Source organism: Botrytis byssoidea (assembly GCF_014898295.1).
Source record: "Botrytis byssoidea strain MUCL 94 chromosome Unknown BBYS_028, whole genome shotgun sequence".
In the NCBI taxonomy this organism is placed as follows: Eukaryota; Fungi; Ascomycota; class Leotiomycetes; order Helotiales; family Sclerotiniaceae; genus Botrytis; species Botrytis byssoidea.
The window spans coordinates 352835-378291 of record NW_024065869.1 but is presented as its reverse complement, the minus strand read 5'-3'; the positions used below and the strand labels follow the sequence as shown (position 1 = coordinate 378291).

At 41.4% G+C, this 25457-nt stretch overlaps 7 protein-coding genes across 7 annotated transcripts; 4 read left to right on the top strand and 3 right to left on the bottom strand.

The window, feature by feature from the left end:
* Positions 1–1623: 1623 nt before the first annotated feature.
* Positions 1624–9338, top strand: EAE97_010543 (uncharacterized protein; the record flags this gene model as incomplete). Its single annotated transcript, XM_038881058.1, has 3 exons — positions 1624–1670; positions 1746–5616; positions 5877–9338. 3 exons carry the CDS (start codon positions 1624–1626, stop codon positions 9336–9338), a joined length of 7380 nt encoding a protein of 2459 aa, XP_038728176.1.
* A 2072-nt stretch (positions 9339–11410) lies between these two features.
* Positions 11411–12395, bottom strand: EAE97_010542 (uncharacterized protein; the record flags this gene model as incomplete). Its single annotated transcript, XM_038881057.1, has 2 exons — positions 11411–11888; positions 12226–12395. 2 exons carry the CDS (start codon positions 12393–12395, stop codon positions 11411–11413), a joined length of 648 nt encoding a protein of 215 aa, XP_038728175.1.
* Positions 12396–13298: 903 nt separating this feature from the next.
* EAE97_010541 (uncharacterized protein) lies at positions 13299–13979 on the top strand (the record flags this gene model as incomplete). Its single annotated transcript, XM_038881056.1, has 1 exon — positions 13299–13979. The coding sequence occupies one exon, from the start codon at positions 13299–13301 to the stop codon at positions 13977–13979; it is 681 nt and encodes a 226-aa protein (XP_038728174.1).
* An 887-nt stretch (positions 13980–14866) lies between these two features.
* On the bottom strand, positions 14867–15595 carry EAE97_010540 (uncharacterized protein; the record flags this gene model as incomplete). The annotated part of the gene is made up of 2 exons (XM_038881055.1): positions 14867–15031; positions 15092–15595. 2 exons carry the CDS (start codon positions 15593–15595, stop codon positions 14867–14869), a joined length of 669 nt encoding a protein of 222 aa, XP_038728173.1.
* Positions 15596–18160: 2565 nt separating this feature from the next.
* Positions 18161–18457, bottom strand: EAE97_010539 (uncharacterized protein; the record flags this gene model as incomplete). Its single annotated transcript, XM_038881054.1, has 1 exon — positions 18161–18457. The coding sequence occupies one exon, from the start codon at positions 18455–18457 to the stop codon at positions 18161–18163; it is 297 nt and encodes a 98-aa protein (XP_038728172.1).
* Positions 18458–19037: 580 nt separating this feature from the next.
* Positions 19038–20190, top strand: EAE97_010538 (uncharacterized protein; the record flags this gene model as incomplete). The annotated part of the gene is made up of 4 exons (XM_038881053.1): positions 19038–19176; positions 19268–19480; positions 19555–19935; positions 19991–20190. 4 exons carry the CDS (start codon positions 19038–19040, stop codon positions 20188–20190), a joined length of 933 nt encoding a protein of 310 aa, XP_038728171.1.
* A 1065-nt stretch (positions 20191–21255) lies between these two features.
* Positions 21256–23449, top strand: EAE97_010537 (uncharacterized protein). The gene is made up of 4 exons (XM_038881052.1): positions 21256–21329; positions 21391–22381; positions 22437–22664; positions 22729–23449. The coding sequence occupies exons 2-4, from the start codon at positions 22206–22208 to the stop codon at positions 23174–23176; spliced, it is 852 nt and encodes a 283-aa protein (XP_038728170.1). The 5' UTR covers positions 21256–21329; positions 21391–22205; the 3' UTR covers positions 23177–23449.
* The last annotated feature ends 2008 nt before the right edge of the window (positions 23450–25457 follow it).

The window sequence follows — 25457 nt, the reverse complement described above, 5'->3', positions numbered from 1 at the left end:
AATTATTCTTCTTTGTTCGCGGATGGGGAGGTGGTTGAATATTTGGGATTCTTCTTGATTGTGTTGTTGTTGTGTAGACCCTCGAGGCGCAAGTTAATTTAATTATTTCAAGGTTTTGTACAGGGTGTTATAAAGGTTGAATGTTGAAGACAATGGTGTATCGTTTTGTTGAAGGAGTATGAGAAAAGGTTGACGAAAGTTTGATTGATGTAAATGTTTTATTAAAAGGTGTATTCAAAGTTGGCATCTAATAAGAGTATTTGTTGATTGTGAAGTTGATGTGATGAATGTAAGGATAATAATTTACAGAGAGAGTACAAGTGATTACCGGTACAGGAATAGAATAGGACAGCTGGTGTTTTGAGTTCTTGCTTCAGTGTTTTACATTGTACTCCGGAGAATTCTTGGTGTTCCATTAACCCTGAAACTGAGCAGCTAAGCCTAGAGTTCGGTACTGGATTAGATATCTCTCACTATGATTACTATTCCAGCCTTGGAAGGAGATAAGGCCACCCCTATTGCCTCCAAAAGGATGTTGTATTGGCTGTGTCTGCGTGTGTGTCTATGTGTGTCAATCTTGATCACTATTCTCTCTGCCGGGCCTGTGGGTTAATTTTAAGAAAAAGCTTTAAATCTACGATACAATACCGTACAATGCGATACAATTGAAAATAAAGACCCTTTGAAATCCTTCGACGTTGTGGCTGAGTTCCAACTCAACGCTTGTCTGTGGGTCAAGAATTCATCATCTTATCATCATCTGGTGATCCTATGCATGACTTGACTATCTTATTTGGTCTATTTGCCTTCATATGAATGTGTAATTACTAGGAGATTAAATCAATGAATGTCCTATATTAAGATTTCTTTCAAGCTTGTAAGGTATCTATAAGGTATCTACTAGGTAGTTCATACTCTATACTAGATACATACATACATACATAGGTACATACATGCATATATCTACTAGGTACATGCACACATACACTAACTTAATACCACGGTCAATCACCTAGAAAATATTACATCAACAACAACACAATATACATCACCCTCCTTATCAATGAATCTCCAAAATTCACCAATAGATAATCTATAATACCCCGTCATCTCTACGTAATACCTACTCAAGTACTCATACCTCTGAGTTGAATGCTTTCATCCTTTCATCGAACGTTTCATCACTTCATCCTTTCGTCTACCTACCTACTCAGGTACGTACTAGGTAGCCTTCCTTCCTTGTACGAGGTCTCTCTTACTTCATCAGGAACCCCTTACCCCATTCCCATTCCAAGAAACCGGGGGGGGGCAATCACGCAGCCACAGCATTCATCTGAACTTCTGAAAGATTTCCCGATAATCAAAAAGTCGTATCTGATCCACTCCCTCACTCCCTCACTCCCTCACTCCCTCACTACTACCTACCTACTCTCTCACATATTCCCTCATCGTCCTCATCAAAAGAAAGACGCCTCCAACAAACAATAAATTTCTGACTTCCATTGCCACATTCGATCTTCTCTCAATAAATCAAAACATCCACTTTTCGTCATCCGTCATATTTCATGGTCAAAAATATGATTCTCCCGTGGATCGCGAAGAATTAATGTTTGTCGTCGCATCATGGCAAGGCCATATTTTAATACCTCGGACAAGAATGGGTCATTATTGTAAGCTTCTCCAGATCACTTTCGCAATCCATCCTCACAGGCCACCGAGAACCCTACTAAACAATACATCACCAGGAATCCTACGTCTGGAGGTTCAAATACTCCCATATCCTACAGAGCGAATGTAAATCGACAAAAGACAAAGAAATGGGCCGAGGCAAAGAAGATAGATTATGGAGGTGACGACTGGGGAGATGACGACGAATACGACCCTTATGATGCATATGGAAATGAGCTCGAACCAGCACCCGCACCTGTATCGAAACCTACAGGTCTACGTCAACCAGGTCAAGGGCTTCCCAGTGCGAGAGGAATGTCCCAGGATCGGAGTCAGAAGAGTTATGGCAATCTCCCCTCAGCTTCTATTGGCAGCCCATTGAATCGAAGAAATTCCTTCGAGGCGGACGACGAGACGAGGCACTTTTCGAATGCAACCATTCGGCAAGAATCACCACTACCTACCTCCCCGCCTCACTCTGCCGATTCTTCAACCGCTGCCGCAACTCGGTTTTCTCAAATGGGTGTGGGAGGTATAAAGCATACACGCGATCCGAGTGGCCCCCCAACTTTACATATATCTACACAGCAGCCATCTCCTACAGGATTACGAAAACCTTCCTTGTCTGCTAATCCCGTGCTACCCGAATCTTCATTTAATAACGAAACCATTTCTCAGCCAGGTCGCACTAATACTAATGATTCGTCAGTCTTGTCGGTCGGTTCAGTCAATACACCAAGCGATTATGGAAATTCCAAGGATTTTTCGCCGTCGGCAGTACCGGCCCCATTATCTATGCGGCCTGCACCTGCCCCGCAAAGCGCAACCACTGCAGCTCCAGCTACCAAGTTTCCTGCACGAAAGAGCAGCCTGAGTACCATGGGAACAGAAGCTCAACGCATTTATCAAAAATCTCATGAAACTATAGGACAACCGTTTCCAACAAGTTCCAGACCTTCACCTTCCCCTGGCTCTGCAGATCAGTCTGCAACAAACCCAGGTGCGTCCAATATTAAACCTTTACCTTTTATCAGACCCGCGGATATTTATCGTCGAGTTGAAGAGGAAAAACAAGAAAGGGAGCGGGCATCATTAGATTCAGGCAGACCTAGTATGGACTCACTTGGAATGGAAAGGTCGAGTGACATATCACATTCACCAGGCCAAGGGGCTGTCCGTGGAAGGTCGAGTTCTGATAGTTTGGGACCTGGAAATAGAGGAAGATTAAGCTTCGGGGATGAAGGTTCTGACTCCGGAAGACGTCTGATGCCAATCCTAGAACCTGTTAGAGAACGAAAGAGTGAATACGGCTTCGATGGATTTAATGCTAATCAACTTCCACCACCAGCCCAAGAGATCGCAAATCCTCCAACTGAGCTTGAAATTACAAGTCCCATCCTCCCGGACGTGCATCGAATTTCCGGATTTGGTTCTGGCTTTTTGTCCCGACCAACAGATGATAGTGCCTCCGCTCCTCCATCCGAAACCATATCGGAACTACCAGAGCAAACCTCCCCAGGAAATTTTGATCAGCCAGCAGATACCTCTCTTCGGAGCCAACCCTCTTTCGGGTTCAAGTCTGTAGTCAACCAAGCTTTCGATAGGAAGGATGATAATTCAGTTCCTCCAACACCAGTTTCTAATACTGAAGGTAATGTAAAGAGATCTGATAGTGAAAGTACTGGAACCACTGGAATTAGTCCCATTATGAGTCGTGGTCCAAGCACCGCAGACAATCGAGGTCGTGAAATGTCAACTCCTGCTATCATGGAGCAAGTTGAACCTATCTCTCCACGTCTTCAAATGATTTCAAATGAAAGCGATAGTCGGATGGTTCCACCGACTTTTATTCCAGGTCATCGACGCGATATCAGTACTCCAAGTCCAGGAAATAGCCCCGCCCGAACACCAGATCTCGGTAATGCATCCAAAAGAATATCAATGGGAGAACAGGCCTGGATTTCATCTGCAAGTCCTACTTCTCCCACCGAAGATGCCCGCGAAGACGCTGATCCAGAACCCCCGCGTCCAACCCTCGATCGGGATGTGAGTTTCCGCCCTCAAATACCCGGTGGATGGGAGTCGTATACGACCACTGCAACCACTAGCACTGTTCAAGCAGAGACACCGCGGTCACCGTCTCCTCAGGCACCGAGTGATCCAGCTCAAGCTTTAGCAATGGAAGATTTAACACCCACTACTACTAAACACTCTCTTCCGGAGTCATCTTTAGAAGCAGCACGTGTTACGCTCGGTGTCAAATCCGAATCTATGCCGACACCTGATCCAAATGGAAATGTACATTCTGCTATGACGCCGCATCCGGAATTAATACCTAGTCTAGAAAAGGCTTCGCCTGGAGCTCAACTGCGTCCTGACTATGTTGATCAGCCCAACCCCCCAGATTCTTCACCTAAACCACCAATTGAAGACAACCTGGTCTCTAGTGAAGAATCCGCATCGGAAACTCTTTTAGAACCAACTAACGATTTCCAATTGAATACAGCAGATGCCTTTAGTGCGGATGAACCACTTCTCCCACCTTTGCGACCACAGGTATTGCCAACTCTGAGCACTGACACTGGACCTTTGGATGAAGAAAATGACAGACTCCGAAAAGACATAGTCAAAAGTTTATCCCCGCGCCCATCACAATCAGAACACGTTCATGAAAACTTGCGTGAAAGACCAATTTCCGATAATATGGATGAATCGCGAGAAAGTACATACTTAACGGATGTGTATGATGATTACTGGAATGATATAGGTGATGAAGAGCACTCGTCTCCAATAGCAACAGCATCTCCCGATATGCTACAAGCAGAGCAAGCTATTCCAGCAGACATGCCAGAAATCCGACCTCTCAGCTCTCACCGAATGTCAAAGCAGCAAGCTCGACCACCTCTACCTACTCGTTTCTCTTGGGAGAAAAGCATGGATACTGTAGCCCCAACTGACACCGGCATGCCTGAATCACCTACAAATCAAGCTGAGCTTCCCATTGAGAAAGACAGTACACAAATTGAAGGCCTCCAGCAGATTGACCCGGAACCATACATGGAGAAGGAAGTTTTAGAAGAGGTTCCACATAACGATAATCACGTGGAAAGAAATATTCCCTTGGGTGTCGGTGCCGTGCTTCTTGGAGGTGGTGCTGCCGCTGTTACTCAACACACGTTCAGCCCTGAATCTCCGCCCGCGGTTAACGTTTCTTTGGCTCAAGAAAAGGAGCAGCCGCAATTTGCATCATATCCAATTGTTCCAACTCCTGAAATGGAACATCCAGCCTTTGGATCAACATTGGATCTATCCACTGATCCACTTGGCTCTAATCCACACTCCGCATCGAGTAGTCCAAGTCCCTTTATCGCACGTGAACCCTCACCCTCACGACGCGAATCCGCCACTTCACCCCGGACATCTAGCATGGGAAACATTTTAACGTTCAAAGAAATCGTGGGAATGAAAGATGTTCACGAAAGAGTGCATGCGTTCGATGAAACAAGAGAGCGCTTTGCAGCTATGGACTCGGGTATCCATGAATGGATATTTGCCTTGAAGGCTGAACAGCCAGAACATGCTGATGTGAATGAATGCTACGGAGGCTTTAGAACAACTGTGCCGACTGGTTCGACTAGAAGAAATACCAGAAGTGGATCCGCGGCATTGCAGTCGCCTTATTATCAACAATATTTGAATGCTAGTACGCCATCGCAAACATCAATACCTGCATCACGAACAGGACAAACTGGAACTTCTGGTATTCAGCAAGGCTTCTCGCCAGCTCATGCCAAAATTACAACTCAACAGGTTCAGGCTAAGGGAAAAGAATTCCTTCACACAGCTGGAATATTTGGTGGTAAGGCTGGAAAGGCTGGTTTCCAGGCAGGTAAAGGATTGCTGGCAAAAGGCAAGAACAGGCTTCGTGCGGCCGGAAGTAGCGATAAGGTAGATTAACATCTCCTTCTGGGTTGGATATGGGGTTTTTAGGCGTTTTTTTTTTTTTTTTTTTTTTTTTGAATTTCCATCGTTTTGCTTAGTTAGCGTGGATGAATGCTTATTGCTTTCCCAATCCCGTCTGACGGGTGTGTACGACTAAGGAACAATCCAGCCCATCACAATTGTTTTTTCTCCTTGCTATGTGGCCCATCATCATCATCGTCGTCATCATAATGAGTGTTCTAGCGCTAAGTCTAACCCTTCTTTAGACGAGTCCCCCTCCCAAGTCGAGAAACCCAGATCGTTCATCATGGGGCTTAGCGCTCAATCTATCGAGAGCTACAGGCCGCACCGACCCCAGTCAGAATGCAGAGCAGAATATACCATCCGAACCAACCAGACACTCACAAATCTCAATTCCATCGGATGTGTTTTCTCCAATCGGCATGATTGACATTCCTCCCACAAGCGATGAAGAGGTGCAAGGGGGACACGCGGAGGAGATGAATCTAGTGACACGTGATACTGCAGGTGAGATTTTAGCTCCCGATAAAACGGATAGGCAACATATTCTAAATCCTCCGGCCCCCAAGAGCAAGTGTGAGCTGACCTGGAATCCTTTCGACACAGCCCAACTTGCTGATTCAAATTACTTCACCAATGACAAGGAAACTATTCAGTATTTGATGAAAGACGATTACGTATCGAACAATCTCTCCGTTCCGCCAAGGAGTGCGCGATCAGTTAGTGATGACAGGGCTTCTAACAATGTCCAAAAAGAAAATTTTAATCGAAGAAATTCGGCCGCAGCTGCATCGGTCATCGGAGGGTACACAGTTCAAGCTCCTGCGGAGTTGGAATCATCAACTCGCGTTCCGATCAGCATGATCAATCGACCGCGAGGAGCAAGTCTGGATCAGGCCACTACATCTGACCATTCCATTCGACCGACTTTTGGTTCTGTACAAACACCTCTTTCTACACAACCGATAGATCAAACTATAGCTGCTCCCGAGGAGCAAGGAAGGCAACCTTCATCCAAGACATTGCCGCCTATCCGGCGCACATCCAAGTTTGGATTTGAATTCGGGTCCAGAAGACCCCAAACCAGATTTCCTATATCTGATGATGAAGATGAGGTTGAGGCTGAGTCTAATGGCGTTACACAAGATGCAGTAACATCGCATGTGGCGGAAGTTAAAGAGAATCTTGCCCCACAGCAAAATTCGCATGCAGATGTTGCAATGGCGGACATAGTTCGAGACCCAAAAGCTAATCTTCAAATCAGCCCACAGCCTCGTTTCTCGGTTTTCCCTCGTGTCGCAGATCCATTTGTTCAAAGAAGCCCCACACAAGACATGGGTCGATCAAACCCAGCCATCAGGCACACTCGTCAAGACTCATGGAACAGCGTCTCAAAAAATTCTCGATCTAGACGAGGTTCAACTTCTGATAAGCAGTTTGTCCAGCCCCGCGATGGTAATGCTCCGCCACTGATACCAGCTTTACCATTCGAGACACCTCCTTCTTCCACTCAACGCTACCCCGAGCTATTTGGGGGGCCGGTTACTGAAATCGGAAGTGATCCTGATATGCCCGGTGGATATCATCAAGCACCTCCTAGTCGGACTGAACCTTTTCCTTCATATCACCGAGCAGATGAGCTCCCTGGAGCTCGGCCCCTTGAAAGCTCTAACGAGCCTACCGCTCATCGGCGACGCCGTAGCTCAGACCTTGTCAACAGAGGCATAAATCTCGTACGGTCTTTGTCTAGAGAGCGAAGGAGTTCTGTTTCAAAGGATGAGAAAAAATATCCTACTAAGACTTCTGCTTCATCTCCGATGCGTGATGACAGGCAAAAAAGGAGGGGATCTGGCTTCTGGGGCACATTTGATATCACCGGTGAACAATCATCCAATTCTGGAAGAGAGAGTATGGTAGCACAACATTCTGGTAGCCAGTCCAATTTTATGAATAGCCAGCATGATGGTCCTCAAACGTCAAGACCCTTCCTCAACCCTAATTCTACATTGGAAACACCGCATTCTAATACGTTTGGGCGTTCTACAACTACAATGGGAAAAACATTGCAGAAAGACGAAAAGCGAAGTAGATTAAGTGGTTTGAGTGGCCTCTTCTCACGTTCCCCCAAAGGAGATGGGTCAGTACTCTTTAAGCCAAAAAGGGCCACAGCGGATCTTTCGAGCTTTGGTCCCCGAAGTGGCACCCTTTCTTCGCCTCAATTCGAAGATCATTCTATACAAAGCGCAAATATGGGCCATAAACGAAGACCAAGTCAACCGTTGAACTTTCTTTCTAAATTGGGCCCCTCCACCTCTCTTCAAAAGACCGAAGCCCCATCAAGACAGGATAGTAAGCTGCATCTGGAACCCCGCCCGAGGCGCTCTTCAGTGAGTGGACTATTGACCGGTATGCTTAGAAAAAGATCGAATACACTAGAGAAAGATGGTGAAAGAAATGAAGATAGCGGAAGGAAGCCTGTGGTTGTGCCAGTAGCTAGAATGTACTCGGATCTAGGCGCAGAATCACATGAGGTCTTACCCGACTCGATTGCCACAACCACGCAAAGATTAAGTAAAAAAGATCAAGAACAAGAACGGATTCGCAGCTCTAGCAACTCACCTCGTAACAAACAGGACTACTCACATCCTCGTTCGCATCATCATACTCGTTGGTACGACACCCCACCACGAATTTCTGAGCCTCAATATGATTCAGTCCCCATTCCAGATGGATATAATCTTGTTCGTGGTGATGGAACGACCCCAACACCTACCAACCATGACCCACGCGGTATTAATAAATTTAATCGTCCGTCTCTGGGGAAAGATCCTTCTAATTCATCACCTGTTTTACCTCTTGCTTATTCTGGTTCCTCCGTTTTGCACCAATCACCACCACTTCATCAGACCTTCTCACCCGAAAGAAGACTTATAAACTTACCATCGATAGATACACATAGTTCACCGTTGGCATCTCCTATTCGCACCAATCTCCCAAGTCACGAAGACATCCTAGCTCGGTCTCCCGCTCGCGAGCAGCCTGGTCAGCAACGACCTTTTCAGCTTGCTTTACCACAAAGCAGTGATGCACATGATCAATTCCATCGCTCATCTACGCCACCTGTTCGTTCTCCCAAGAATGAAGATGTAGCACCGAGAAGTCCAACTTCAGTTCCATTGCCTATGGGTGAATTTTCACAGTCATACGAAAATATTGACATTGGTCGTTTTCCATTGCCACCCTCTCCATCTCAACAAAGCCCAGACTGGCATCGAAATAGAAATCTTTCGGTGGCTACGGATGACGGTTTGCGGCGTTCTAGCACGGGAAGAAGTCTTGTTAGTGATGTATCACAAATCTCTGACTCTCCGTCCCCACAACCACACAGGGTGAGTATGATGGATGATAAATTGTATGTGGATTGCGATGATGGCTTGAAGCATCGTAGTGGAAGCATCTTCAACCCTATATCAAGATTACCAAGCGAGGATGCCGATTTAGGAGACGGATGTCCAGAGAGGAAGAAAGAAGATGAAGTTGCAATGAGAGGCGGTGAAGGGGTGACCGATGTTAATGAAGGCGAGATTAGCGAGCATGTTCACTATAAAGATGTCGTCAGCAAAATAGCACATGCAAAAGAGAACAAATTGCAAATGTCTGCAACGAGCTACCCGGGTATGGAGTGGAATCCTTATGTTGACGAATAATGGGAGGAGGTGGGGTTAATAAATGTATTTCTTGAACGATGAAGAACGAGTCTTCCGTTCTAGGGAGGCAGGAGCGAAGAAAATATGTGTAATAAATACGAGAATTATGTAACAAGTAATAAGGTTGGAGTTTGGGGGTGTAGGAGAGAGAGGTTATTATTGGAGATTTTAGTAAAAAGGAGGTTTTGATATGGAATGAAATGATATGATATGATTAATTTTTCGTTTTGTTCTTGTCTAGTTTTGTTTGATTTTATTTGTTTGGTTTCGCTTTTGGTGTTTCAGCAACTAGCGAGCGAGCGAGCGAGCTTATACCCATCCATATCTGTCCGTTTGTATGTGTTTGTATATGTTTGTTTCGGATCGAGGTATGAGGGTATGAGGGTATGAGGGTATGAGGGTATGAGGTTATGAATGGAGGGGGAAGGGGTGAGGGGATAAGGGATAGGGATAAGGGAATGGGCAATGTGTGAATGTGCGATGTGGAATGGGAGAGTATGATGGGATTGGTAGGGATAAGAGGTATGGGACTGTATATTTATTTACCTAGGCAGGTATAAATGCCTTTGGAGTTTTACTCTAAGCGGGTGGCTGGCGGGGCTGATGGGGGAGTAGTAGAAGAGAAGATAGGTAATGGATGATGGAGGAGATAAGAGATTATTGGCATATGTGTGTGTATTTGATATATGAATACAGAGATTTTCCACTTGAACTTAGGCTGTGCGCGACGCTCCAAGACAAGACAAGATTGCAGTGTGGAAGGTAGATTTTCTCAAGTCTGAATTGAAGAATTGTTGGGGTGGAACTCGAGCTAAGCTGAGTATGTATTATTTTCTTGGTACGGTAGGTAGGTAAGGAGGTAGATAGTTTTTACGGGGAAGAAAATTATGAGAATAGGTAGGTATACAAAGATAGGATAATTATATTGTTATTCTATTATATATTTCAGAATAGAAATCGAGATTCTATGACTCAATTGATGTGCATGTGATGTTCGGTCCAGTATGGTATTCTCTAGCATCACTAGTTTCTCTAATTTGAATATTATCGCTGATGTGTAGACGTGAAGGGTTGGTAATTTTTCTCTTTGTGACGTGATGAATGAATTTTATCCCAAAAATCGATTCCTCCTCTCTCTCTCTCTCTTTCATACACACAAGTTACGCTATTATGCATCGTTTCCCTCGCCCACTTATATATCTGCAGGCGTGTGCGTCCATAAACGCAGCTGGTAGACTTCCTAGACTGTATTGTGTCATCGCTCGGGGAGTCGCACATTTCGTCGTTTCGCGCTGCGGGGTGTCTGAGTGTCTGAGTTTCGTTTTTGAGATTTGAAATTTGAGATTTGGGAATTGTGGGGTTGGGAGGGTAGGGTGGAGAGTTGGGATATGGATCTGGATATGTGGAGAAGGTGGGGGGGGGTCTGGGGATGGGGATGAAGTTGTTGGTGACATTTTTAGGGTGGGGGTGAAGGTGAGAATAATGGGGATGTGGGAGCTGTGGAGGGAAAGCGTGGTTTGGGATAGGGTGGGTGTAATGAGGATTTTTGGTTCTGGGACTGGATTTTGGATCTGATATTTTGAGGGAAGAAGGGAGGAATTGTGCGGGCTGCACGGTGAGGAAATAAGATCGTGGAATTGAGGGAGTTGAGTTTGTGGATTGGAGTCACGGGGTGAAGGGTAGAATATGCGTTTGGGTTCAGGATGGATAATTTTTATATGTAGGAGGCTTAGATTCCGGGCGGTCATATAGTTTCTTTTTTGTTGTTATATGAGGTAGGCTTGTAGGTATATAACTAATGCAATCTCGAGAATTGCAGCTTCTACTATTTATGTAGAGTGACTTTATACATAATCATATAGTCGTTTTTTGAGTGAGTGTGGCGTTGACTGATTGAAGTCAGGTATGCTCGTATCTTCATCACAGTTAGTACAACAGTTTGGGTTCGAATGCTAAGCGAAAATTACCAGATTCTTGGGATCTCTATCTCGGGCGCCAAACCCACTCTCGCTCATTATACTCCGGTATTACCAGCTCTCTTACTTTATTTATACTTCCTAGCAAGCTTCTCGCTAATCTGTTTGCTTCTCGGCATTCTGAATCCGTTTGCGACTGGAATTATTGAGTGATTCAACCATATCGCAAGCAATGTTCACCAACGCGACTCCCTCAGTAGCGGTGCAAGAAAGTTCGGAAGCTACGGCGTCAAAAATGACGGCTAGAACATCGGGTACTATGTCGGCTCTTTTTGAGCAATCAAAGGTATCGAGCTCGCCTAGCTCAAATCTGGACTCCTTTGATGACGTCAGCATTATCACATTACATTTTTCTGGAACGTCTTCAATTTTGCGCCATTGCGATGCAGTCGCTTGAATGCTATCATAAAGTTGTATCTCAAATATGGAGTTAGCAGGAGTATTGTTGAAACTCAGGTTCGTTCTCCATTCGTGTTTGGGCACATCAATAATTAACTTAAGTGGCCGTGCCGATTGAGCATATGCTCTTAATTTTTGATGTGACTGTGAATCGAAATGTGTAAGGCGTGCGTCTCTAAAAATACATAATTATCAGCTTGCATTTTATGATATCTTTTGGTAATGGATGCTGTATAAATGTGTTTCTACACGAGGTATCGTAGATATATAAACAGACTTGAGGGATTCTCATGATTTCAAAGTAAATATCCATGATCAATTAACTAAAGTGATGTCCAAAGCTCCGAGTATCGCTATTCTTGTTGCGACTCAGTCGCTCGTATGTGAACTAATAAAGACCATTTTGACGAGATGTAGATGTCGTCGACGCAGACTTTCTTTTATGACTTTCGCCTTGCCAGTTTGCAACCATCAAACAATATCTGTTTAATTCTCTCCACATATCATAATACTGATGTGCAACTCTTGGAATGAGCTCGTAGGGCTCCCTCGAGTACAGTGTCTTCAGGACAGAGCTGGAACTTTTGTCAATGAGTATATCTCTGAGAATTTGGATCGCCTGAGATTCATCCATAGCCAGCTCACCAGTTGTTTTTGTGATGAAACAAAAGAAGTTGTACATGTATGTGTCCAGATACAACGATATAGCTTTCTTGAGCCCTAATTATCAGGGGTTACTGGAAATATCGACTGCCTTCCCCAAGAATGACTGTTGAGAGCCTTCACACTCAGACTCCAGTCACAAATCTTACATATCCTATACCAATATTTACCACGATTGAAGTTATTTTTAGAACGAAATTCACCACGATGACACACCTTATTGGGAAAAATGACTGATAAGATGTATTTTTGCTCTGAATTCACCATATCGGTGACTGAGTTCGCAATTATCGTTCCACAACGAGTCCTTATTTCAGTCATATTGAATTTGTCCCTGTCGCACACATCAGTGACAAAGTTTCATGACTAAAAAAGCCTCAGAGCTCTGAAATGACTGGAATACAAGGTATTATAACAGGATCATTCATCAGTATGCTACTTCTGTGTTATTTATGCCCATTTGTGGTGATTTAAAATGCCCTATGACAACTCGAGAATAAAGAATCAATTCCGATTCAATGCTTCTTTTGAATGACTGATTCGAGTTCCAAAGTCCCTCCAAACGCGCTTAAATAGGACCACCCCCCTTTTTACTTTCTGTTTCTTCTCCCGTACAATTCCAATAATCACTTTGCACACATACACACAGATAAAATCCTCCTCTCTATACGCAAGCAAATTCTCATCCAAATTCTCATCAACACTTTACAAAATCGGCAAGTTCTCCATAGTTCTTCCGTCAAATACTTACCAGACTTGGACATTCTGTTATCACTTCTTCACGATTCAATAATTCTCCTGGCGATATTTCCATCAAAGCTCTGCCGAATCTCTGCCAAGGTTTTGTTTGCCCTTCATCAATCTCCGGTGTCTCTCTATCGCACTAACCGACTTTTAGCAATCTCTTCATCAACAATCTATCATGTCTATGCTACCCCCCAAGACCTACAGGAATTTCACTGACGACGAAAAAATCATCATAGAATTGTGGGCTGGTTACTTGAATATGGGCTTCCGGGAATGGCGTGATCAGCAAGATGAAGAAAATGATATTGTAAAGGAGATTTTTCGGCTAGTAGGCAAGGGTCTGAATACCAGTGCCAGAATCAGTTCCGCTTACAAGAGTATTCCAAAAGGCTCATCCAATCCCGATTTTGATCGTATCTTTATCGTCAACAAGGCTCGCCGGTTTTTCAGAACACATTTAAGAGACTGGAGGAACCTTAGCACAGACTTTGTCGCAGCCAATGAAAAGATACTTATCGATAAGATTGCAGCTGAATGTGGTACTAGACTTGAGATTTCCATAATTGGACAACACTATCTTCAGTACAAAATAAGCGGTTATGAAGACTTTATTGTAATGGAATGGGCTGAGCATTGGAAGACTGATTACGACACTAACCGGGAGCGCGAAGATGGAAGAAAGCATGTCGTGTCAAAGCTCAGATACTTCTTCGGAAATGCTACAAGCGAGCGAGCCATTCGAAGTCGTTACATGAGAGAACGCCCACATGATGAAGGATGGTACCCTGCCCAGCCAAGGAAAACTCTGGAGGAACTTCGACAAGCGCCAAGCAGCGGGCCAAGATACCCAAGATAACTGAATTGTATCAAGGCACTCTACAACATCGTTTGACGGAGCTTAAAGGTGTTAGTGGAGAAAGTTTGGGAATGTAGCCCTCTTCGCACTATGGTATTTCCTCTGTCAAGATTCTTTATCATTGCTCTTGAGGATCTTTTACATTCATTGTAATAGACCTCCACGTTTCATATCGTTGGTTTTGGGATTCAGTGCTTGGACTATCATGCGCATGAATCCATATTTTCTCCTTAGGTGAAGTTCCCAAAGTTGGAGTTTGATTTGAGCATTAGCTAGATTTAAATGTCAGTGCTTGGATTTGACAGTGGAATGGGAACTAAATATCGGTATCTAAGTTGATGAATCAACACTTATTGTTGGTTTACTTTGAGTTTGAAAAAGAAAGTTCGTTGTTGAATATGAATCTTGTCACTTGAGTGGATGCTCAATGTCAGAGTGAAACTGAACATTGGTTGAAATGTTGCTCGGATGAGCTTTGGGCATTGCTCAGCTATTATTTACATTAGGTGTGTACATTTATATGGCGCGCTTGTAAATACTTCACTCTTATCTACAAATCTGAGTGCCATCTGGGTTCTAGCAATTATTTCACTGGTGCATGTTACATAGCACACTTAGCTCCGATAAAATAATCACGTTGAACTGAGCATTTCTGTGGTAATAATCCTCTATCCGTATACAATAAAATATTACCGACATTGTAAAATAAAAAAATGATTAGTTGGCTGCGCATAGTCTATCCATCATGCTTCTCCAATCTTGGTGCATCCTGTTAGTGATATGAAAGCATTTACGTCTTCGTCTCCGTTTCAACTTATCAATCACAATTCGATTTACAATATCCCACTGGCAACTTTAAAGCAATTTGGTCAGCATTTAAGTTTGTGTTAAGGGAATGAAAAGTGAAATCTCACTTGTTGACCAGAGCATGAACCACCCATCTGACAAGTTGCATCATCCGGAATAAGACTTCGAGGATCCATCCACTGTGTTGGTTCCGAGCCTGCCGCTGCTGCCACACTTGGCGCCGCCCAGCCTGGAGCCCATTTTCTCTGCGAAGGTAGCCCGTTAATTCTTTTTCCTTCATGTTTTCTTCTTTGGATGTCACTTACCACAACTTCTAGGAGAGATGCCCCGTGATCTTCATGGCGAGCTGTCATATCTATTACAACATATGTATCATTTGTACCTCCGTAACTTGGATAACACTCAAGTGACTTTTCATATCCAATTTCTGACATAAAAGCTTCGTCAATCGCATTTCTGAGGCTAGGGACACATTTACTAAAATCCTTAGTCTTGCTCGAATGTGCGGGGGACGAATCTGTGTTTCCAAATCCATTCAAGTTGAGAACGTAGCTTCCTTTATCGAGAGAACCTGATATTTCCGTAGTGTTATAAGAGCAGCAGAAGGAAGGAAAAGGTGTTGGTTCGACGCTAACAATTTCGGGAGGGGGACCTTGTGTAGTAGTTGTAGCATCAGCAGTATCACGGAGGACGAGGCTTTTAAAAGTAGTAGGGGCTGGTGTAATTTGTGCTGAATGAATTTCCGGGTCACCCATTGCTGTAGTCGAGAGAGCCGACAAAAAGAGTAGTAAAGGTGTACAGATGAACATGTTTTGATGAATGAAAGTATTATGTACCGAAGATAGATATTTGATGTAAAGGCAAGTGTATAAATAAGCATTAAATGAAGGTTAATTACTTGATATTCTCAAATTGCCCATCTAAATCTATATAAACGATCACGACGCAAACAGAAGCGCTTTGGCAGACTTACTCTTGGTCGCCAAGCTTACTGGATCTCAAATTGACCCGCTAGTAAGGCGATATTGGTATGAAATCCTGGGGTATCGTTAAAGCCGCTGCGGCTATTTGCTAAGCGGAGGAGCAACGACCTTAATAATTGATGGAGCCTAAATTTCGTACGAACAATGAATTGCGCCAACTTCAGGTAAGTGTGATTCAGCGGCTGAACAACTTCGACAGATAAATTAGACGCTGAATTGGAGTGTGTTTGATATCCCATGACCTCATGGATCAATCCAAATATGAATGTGCAACTCGGATTGCAGAGCGTAAGCAAGGCAACAGCTTTCGCTGCGTTGTATTGCATCTTATATTGGCTATCAGTCTTCCAGTGAATTGTTAGTAGAGTCTTGATTGAAGCTAATCCCCTTGCACTACCCCTGATGATCTCCAATACATCATGCGCCAACGGAGTAAGCATTGAATTATCTCTAATGATTAAACGGCCTAATGAACGATGTTTCTCATCCGTGTATGAGTGAAATGATCATTTAATAAGGCTCTCCGGTTCTGCGTAAATTTATGAAGTGTTGATCCATTGAGATTTACAGTCTAGTTCTGGACATCATTGACTTTTCTCACACAAGAAGCATTCAACTATCATAGAATCGGCTTTACGTGTGTATCCCATCTTCAAATTTGGCTGGTGATTGACGAGAATCTCTTTGTTCAAAATAGCATGCTTGTGATCGCCATAGACTAAATAAGGATTGCCGAGTACTTTTGCAGTTTGAATGCCTCTAGGAAGTGACGCACCATGCGATAGTCTAATGTGCTGATGGATGATATCTGTGATCTTCAGTGAATTGATGTCGGGAATAGTAAATTAATATGTGAACAAAGCTGATGCGACTAGGAAGGTTAAATGAAAACTTTTCAATGAGTGGGAAAATTATCCTCATCAATATCGACTTGATTATGCTCGATGTGCTACCTTGTTGAGTTTTCAGGCAGTCTCATTCACTGTAGGATCTCCAAACTTCGATGAGACAAACACACGAACGAAGAACTCTGCGATAAGTATCGCCACGCTTGTTTTATTTCCATCTTTAGGTCTCCCCAAATGGGTCGCGCTTTGTAAATTTTGGAATCCAGAAGACCTATTGGTCTTATCATAGTCATTCAACCCAATTGCTCAAAATATTCTGGCTACTTCTTGTAATGATCTTCTTGATTTAACTTCATGATGATCGGGTCATGTAGTTATTGACTGTATCTATACCATATTCAGGTGTGAGAATCCTGAAAGAAGGCTGATAATACTCACTCAATTCAACAGCCATACAGGAAGGCATGCAATTATAACCCTTGGTCTTCTGATTGTACATACGGCTTTAGTACTTAGATGGGCGAAGACACTTCCTGAGATATAAATTGTGAGATTGAGCCATTAAGAAGGTCAACGAAAGAGACCATAGCTACCTAGGTAGCCATAGTCACAATCCGTGAACGATGATCTCAACAGACTATTTATATGCATTGAAATCGACGCTATTTGTTGTAGGGCAAGTAGACTGACCACCATCTTTAGTCGCGAATCGAGTTGGCCTCCGACAATCTGAGGGCAAGAAGTCTCTTGCATCGTCCAGCAATCATCAAACTTAGCATTGACTCTGAAATTAGCCGATCGGCGATTATTCACGAGAATAAAAATCTTCATAATGTGCCATGCTTCCATTAATTCGTTTCCCCTTTGGTTCTGTAAATCTTTCAAGACTTTTATCGATCAATTCAATCTATGGATCTAGAGAGTTCAAAGATGAGGATGTATTATGGTTGATATCAATTGAAGAAGTGGCTATCTTTGGGAATATAAGATAAAGAAGGTCGTGTTCTTGAGCTATGTTTCAGCCATGGAAAGGAAGATACGCTAGGTGCTCCGCAGCATTGGTGATGGACGACATTGTTGGTGTTCATTCTGCTTGAGTAATATGGGAATTCTGAGGATCAGTTCTTCGAAACTTTGCAATGATCTAGGTACCTAAGTATTATCTGAGCAATAATGGCTATTCACTTAATGTCTAGAATGGACTGATTTGAATATGCAAACCTGCCAAAATTATGAAAATCTGGCGGCGATGCTCCATTCTGGTCTTATCTGGTGGAGAAAGCATAACGAAAGACTATTCCGACCATATATGTAGGGCAACAACTTGCACTCATATCTAATTTTCAATAACAAATTCATGTATCAGTCGACTTCAAGATTCGAATGAGGCTAAATTGTCACTGAGAATGATTTGGAGCGAGCAGGTACGCTCTGAGAAGTCTTGGTGAAGAACTCGACAAGACGTTACTCGCTGATAGCTCCAACCCCGTCGCGTTCAAAGATACAGCACGTCTTATGAATGAAATGATACAATTGAAAGTGATCAAACGCCCTTAGTGATGGTGGCTTCGAGGTATGACCGTCGCATCATGATCAAATTCATGCGCAGCATGGTATCTTGCCACAGAAGCACATCAAACGAAGTGACGGCGAGTCCTTGAAAACTTTCCGAGAACAAATTGAAAACTACTTGGTGACTCGAATGTGTAACAGATATGAGAGCATTCGTGGACACATCTAGACCAGAGAGCAACTCGATCTCGGCCATCAGGGCACAGTAACGGTCCTGAAATGGGCCCAAAGTTTGGACAAGAATAAGTAAAGCGTGAAGCGAAAACATTGATGAAATGTAAGTTCATACAATTCGAGCCAGCGTGCAAACGTCGCTGCTCTTAAGATCTTCATCCTTGATTCTGCCGATCTATCAGTAGTCTTCCACAGAAGTGGGGTTGGTGGGGGTTACATGGTGGGGTTGAGAGATATTTCATCATTCCTCCACCTTGAGATGTAATAGCTCGGAATCCTACTATCCAGGCTCGCAACCCGGAGAAAATGCCGGATGTCAAAATTCTATTCCTCAATCAAAATTTAATATCAAAACAAGATAACATTATTTCTTTGTAAAGTCTTGTGTATCACTAAGCTATCATAAAAGAATTCTTGATAGATGTGATTTCAAAAGGATTAAAATACAGGAAAGATTTACCTTACATTTTGAAAACATCATCTCTAGATTTCCTTCTACTTTTGCGGATTTGATACCCGGCTCTTTCTCTGGATCGCGAGCCAGGTACTAAAATTCCCCTCCCCCACGTTTAAGAAGCCACGTCTTATTAAAGTCTGCTTGTCCCTTCATTTTCAAATCGATCAATCGAATATTAACAACAGCAGACCAACAAACATAACCAAACAAGAACACAATGGCCGATACAAGATTCAAGCTCAATACTGGTGCTGAGATTCCGGCATTAGGACTTGGTACCTGGCAATCTGAGCCGGGCGCAGTCGCGAAAGCCGTCTCTTACGCACTGTCAATTGGATACAAACATATCGATTGCGGTATGACCTCCCTCTATTTGCCTTCTGCTCTTTACCTTCTACTTTCGTAAATGTGGGTATGTGTGTAGTACTAGCTAACGAACTCGTGCAGCATATGTTTACGGAAACGAAGAGGAAGTAGGGCAAGGACTCAAGGAAGCTTTCGCATCTGGAGTTAAAAGAGAGGATATATTTATTACTACCAAATTATGGTGTACATATCATACGCGAGTTGAAGAGGCTCTTGATAAGAGTTTGAAGAAGTTGGGACTGGATTATGTCGATTTATATTTGATGCATTGGCCAGTTCCTATGAACCCAAATGGTAAGCGGATTTCCTTCACTTACCCCATTACCCCTTCATTTTCATCGCGTAATAATGTCTAACATTTCAAGCAGGAAACCACGAATTGTTCCCCAAACACCCCGATGGCTCCCGCGATCTTCAAACAGAATGGTCTCACACCCAAACATGGCAAGAACTCGAGAAAGTCTCCAAAACCGGCAAGACAAAGGCTATCGGAGTTTCCAACTACAGTGTAAAGAATCTGGAGGAATTGTTTTCGAAGGCTACTATTACCCCAGCCGTCAACCAAATCGAAAATCATCCTTCATTGCCCCAGCAGGAAATTTACGATTTGTGCAAGTCAAAGGGAATCCACATCACAGCTTACAGTCCCCTGGGAAGCACTGGTAGCCCATTGTTCACCGCTGCCCCAATTGTTGAGGTTGCGAAGAAGAGAGATGTACCACCAGCTTCAATATTGCTTAGCTACCATGGTAAGACCCCCTTGAATATGCGACTGCCGTTGTAAGTCATGCTAATAAACAATAGTTGCTCGGGGAAGCTCGGTCCTCGCCAAGTCTGTCACTCTTGATAGAATAAAGGCAAACATGAACATCGTAAAATTGGACGATGCGGACATGAAGATCATAAATGATTACTCAGATGACCTGACGAAGAATGGAAAACTTATGCGATATGTATTCCCGGCATTCGGTGTTGACTTGGGGTTCCCAGATAGAAAGCCTTAGTTAGAGAATATCGAGGAAGGTTCCTTTAGATGGGTGGTCAGAAGAAAAGCTAAGATTCATGAATGGAAGTTTCGCAATCTGGGAATGTGTATAGAAATTAGAATATGGAGAGACTTGTTGAGTAGATTACTCTTGGGACTGCCTGCTCTTCAGGCTTCCTCTGAACGCCACAACCAATAAACCATTAATATTATGACATGACTATCTCTTTATGTGGGAACGGTGAAAGATCTGATAAGCGACTAGTGGAAATATCGCAATTGTTTCTTTTTCGAAAAAGCGGGTGAATGGTTAATAAGTTGAAGTGTCTGCAGAGGCTCAATAATTTTGATGCCTAGAAAATACTCAGGTAGTTCAAAGCTTGGCCCGAATATTCGGATATAGAACCCCCAGTAAACATACCCAATCCAGTGCATCGGAGATGGTAAAGACAGATCCCGAATAGGCCGTAGAATAGAATTCTTGAAGGATTCTTGAGGATCGATCGGAAAGGTTTCTGGGTGAAGAGGAAGTGGGGTGGGGTGGAGATCGTAGGAGGCTGAGTGCAGCGGTAGCGGGTTGATTTGGCGGTGACAACATCATCCAAGAAATTTTATGAGTTTATTCGGCTCAACGGATGAGAAATTTTCAGATGTTCTGGGCAATTAAGAATAGAACCATGAAGTAGTGGCGATGGGTTTAATTTGAGGTTTTGAATGATAGATATTGTTCAGGAGAGGGACATGGCACAATAATTTAGCCAGCATATCATCATTTTGAATGGACGTCATATACCGAAAAGCACAAATGATGAAATTACGGCGAGGCCATAGAGTGGACGAGATCTTCTAGGCAGCTATCAAAATAATGATTTCTCCACTCAGGTCTCAAAGATTGATATAAACAAATGGAGGAGTTATGAAGGTATACAGCTGAGCCGCATCAGATGCGTGGCGGCTGTTGTTCGGCCATTAGACAGTGATGCTAAAAATAAAGAAGCTTGACTTATGGTGATCTGACGCCAGCACTTTGTTTTCTTCTTACTTGCATATTTAATTACCATGGGCCATTTACACGATAGACCTACGCGCAACTCTTTGATTAGTGGCACCATTTACGTCCGGGCAGCCGCAGAAATAGCTGCATATATTTCACGTGATGTATGGATTACCCAATCGATGTCGAAAACTCAGCAAAAAGTCAACCTAACGAAAAGTCTAGCTGTCAGTTTGTAGCTTGCTGCAAGGAGCAATCCTGAAACACACACAAGACACGAAATTTATTGAGCTTCGAGAACGGCTTCGAGAAATATCAGTCAATCACATTATGCCATACCGTCTTTTCCTGCGTTGGGAACAACCAGGAGTTGAATCCTTCATCGCGTGGATTAAAGGCGGGGAAGCGCCAAGGTTAGAGTGCTGATGCTGTTAATGGGGTGTTGTACATGCCTAAATGCCCTGTCTAAATTAAGATTAAGCTTCTCTTCAGGGCTGTGGGATCCCGTCCTCCATCGAACCAATTTTTTCACGTCAATTGCGAAAGCAAAGCTGTCCCAAATACTGCAGCCCCACAAGTTATTTAGTCATAATCTGTATAGGGAGCAGTGGAAGCCTTTTCTTTACATAGAACGCTAGTCATTTGGTCGCTGGGTTGGCCTATTAAAGTTTGATGGGCTGAGGCTGAGTTAGATATGATTCATCAGTTTGCTGATGCGTTGTCTCAGTGAGTGAAGAGCAAATGGGCAAGTATTGATGCGGCACGACATGGTTTTGAATGGGGTTACGGAGAAAGATTCGAAGAATGGATATGTCGTGCAACTATGGAGCTATTGATTGGTTACAGCTTAAATAGGTATTGTTTTGGATGCAAGGCTTGTTATACACAGCCGTTGTTCTCTTTCTTTTGCTTCATGGTCTCTTCATTGTTGATCTCTTGTATATATAGAGCTTTCTCTATTTGTTACTTTCGAGGTGTTCTTCAAAAGCTCCATATATTAAACCTTATCTTGAAGTGTAGTTGTATCATTTTTGCACACCATGACGAGCCAACATCCTTATGCCCCTTGGCGGAGACTGATCCTAGTACCTTGCTGGATTGTTCAAATTATATTCCCCGGATTTACGTTTGGAATAGTTGCCGTGGCCATTTCTAAAATCATGAGTAATGATTTCGATGATGACAGTGATGACAACGATATTAGGATAGCTCTAAGGTAAGCACATCTATCTTATGACTTGATTTTGGGCATGAATATTGACAGAAGCTAGCATTGGATGGGTCTACATTGTGTTCATTGGCTTGTGTATCATCCTCACTATCACAGAGATGGTTCTTATGTTCAGACACAAGTTGAAACCCATTGTTTTCCTCATGATGAACATATTCAAATGTGCAAGCTGGACAGCCTTGTTCGTTGTCAGTTTGTGGAACGCTTTCGGTGTTGTTAAGAGGACGATGCCGAGTGTTATTAGCTTGGTTGTTGATATCATCTTGTTGTATGTCTATTTCATCTTTTTCTCTAGTATGCGATTAGAGCCCTCGCTAACATGGCCTTCACAGACTCGCCTTCTATATCCCTCTAGCACATGGCTCCCTAATCCTGCATCGCAACCGCAAAGCTGCACAATATGAACCTGTCAACCTCAAACACAACCGCTTCGACTCCACCACCGAATCTTTCCCCGATGCTTTCCCACAAGCATACAAGTCCTTGACCAACATAGAAGAAACCACTGATCTAGAAGCAAATGATCACACTACTGGAAGACCCCGCCGCCTGAGTTACAATCATACAAGAGATACCAGATTCGACTCGTACAAACAGACACGAAGAAGTTTTTCAGATCCATATATTGTCGAAAGAATGATTGCTAGTCCAAGGCAAGCTTCAATATCTACATTCTCGACAAGGAGTAGGAGCAGCACGTTGGGTTTGCCGATACCACAGGTCGTGGTGCACGATCATGATGAGTTTATGGAGAGAAACAGGGCCAATGGGATGAATTAGGGAGAAGAAAAAAAGTGCTTATATATGGGTGGCGTCTAGGAACGTTTTATGATCGAATGTTTTATACCAAGGGTCTGTTATTGGAGTTGATTTTTATCTTGCTTTCATGTATATACTATGTTTGGCTCCGCCACAGGACACTGAGCTTTGAGTGCTCAGTTATTCAGATGAAGTGCGACACTAACCGATATCCCTGCTACGTGCACGACCCTACTATGTGCACACTATTATTATTTATATAGAAAATTGAATTAAAAATTGAAAAAGTGATATTATAATTTGAAATTCAAAATTGAGATAATTGAAATAAACTTATATAATATTTTGAAATAAAAAAAATAAAAATCTCAAAAATTATTATAATAATAATAATAAATAAGATATCAACTTTTATAAAAAAAATTATTTATTTATTAATATATTTTATAATATAATTAAAAATATAAGTTTTTTTTAATGAAATTATGAAATTCTATATATTATAATATAAGATATTTGAAAAAAACTAAAGTTTTTTATCGAAAATTTGAAATTATATTAATATTAAATTCTAATATATTTTATAAAAAATATTTTAATAATTGATTATTAATAGAATAATGAATTTATAATATTTTATTCTATTTTTAAGTTATATAATAACAATAATCTTTTAAAAAAATATAAATATATTAAAATCTATAATTTATTAATATTATATTTAAATAAAGATTTATAAAAACTTATTAAGAATTTGATTTAATTTAATAATAAATATAATATAAGTATTCATTAATTTTTTTAAGAAATTTCAATTTTAAACTTTTTTGTTATATGGTTTTTAATCAATTATTAAAGAATGAAACTATATTAATTAGATTTTGATTTAATAAAGAATTTAAATTTTGAAAATTAAATTATTAATTAATATTAAATCAATTTTTATTTAAAATAATTTTTTTAAAAATGAATTAATAATATTTTGAATTAAAAGAAAACTTCTTTTTAAAGAATTTTATTTTAAAAGGATTTTTATATAATTAGAATCTTATTATATATAATAGAGTTAAGATTTAAATAATTTTAAAAATAAAATTTCAAAAATAAAAGATATTTTTTAAATAATTTTCTTTTATTAATCAAAACTTTATATCTTTTAATATTTAATATAATTCCTTTTTTAAAAACTTATTTTTTAAATCTTTAATATTAAATATAAAATTTAAATTCATTTTAAAAAATATTTTTAACTTTTTTAAAAATATTATAAATAATTAAAAAAATCTAATAATCTATATTAAATTTAATTCTTTTGATTTTTTTGATTTTTTTGATTTTTTTATAATATTATTGATATCAAAAAATCTATAAAAATTTATTATAATTTTATAAATAGATTCTAATATATTATTTATTAAGAAATTATATATCAAGATTTTATATTCTCTTTATTTAATTATTCAATCAATTCTTTATTTAATAATTCGAAATCCTTATAAATCTAAATTGATAATATTAGTTAATTATTGAATTAAATTTTATATTATTATAATGATTTTTAAATTTTAAATTGATTTTTGTTTTGATATAAAAAAAGTGTGCATATAGTAGGGTCGTGCACGTAGTAGGGATATCGGTTATAGACAATCGATTTTTGTTGTTTTGCGATTTCGAATAAGATTACTTTCAGATTCACTTATCGTATACATGCACATGCGGTTATTCATACAGAGTTCATACGTTGGAATCGCAATCTTATTCTTTGTTTTAAAGGTTTTCTTGCAATGAGATAAGATATATTCAGATACTGAGATCATTAATACCGTCGCTATAAAGTCGCAGCACGTAAGTCGAATTTATTTTTCGATGAGACTTTCAAATTTTGCATACCCCTTCATCCTACGCGAATGCTCCTGAGAACCCCGGATATACTAGGATACCTCAAATCAGCTCACAACACACTAGATTTTTTTTCGAACACACGGTTGTACAATGGCTCACGATAGCTTTTTTTTTGACAAGCTCACCGGACGCTCGTCCCACTCGAAATACGCTTCGAGGCCTCCAAGACGGATGAAAGTATTCAAAGCATCGACCCCTCTTTCAAATCTGCTCATGTCAAAACAGCATACTTAGCTCTAGCAGGCTAGGAAGGGTGGAATGAAAATATTTCTAGCGTCCTTTCATGATGATTATGACATTTATGATAGGAAGGGAGCTTTGGAAGCGTGGTAAAAATAGTTAATGTTTACAAATTGTGTATAGTGGATTTATGTGCAAAGCACGGGGGCAGCTACCGGCA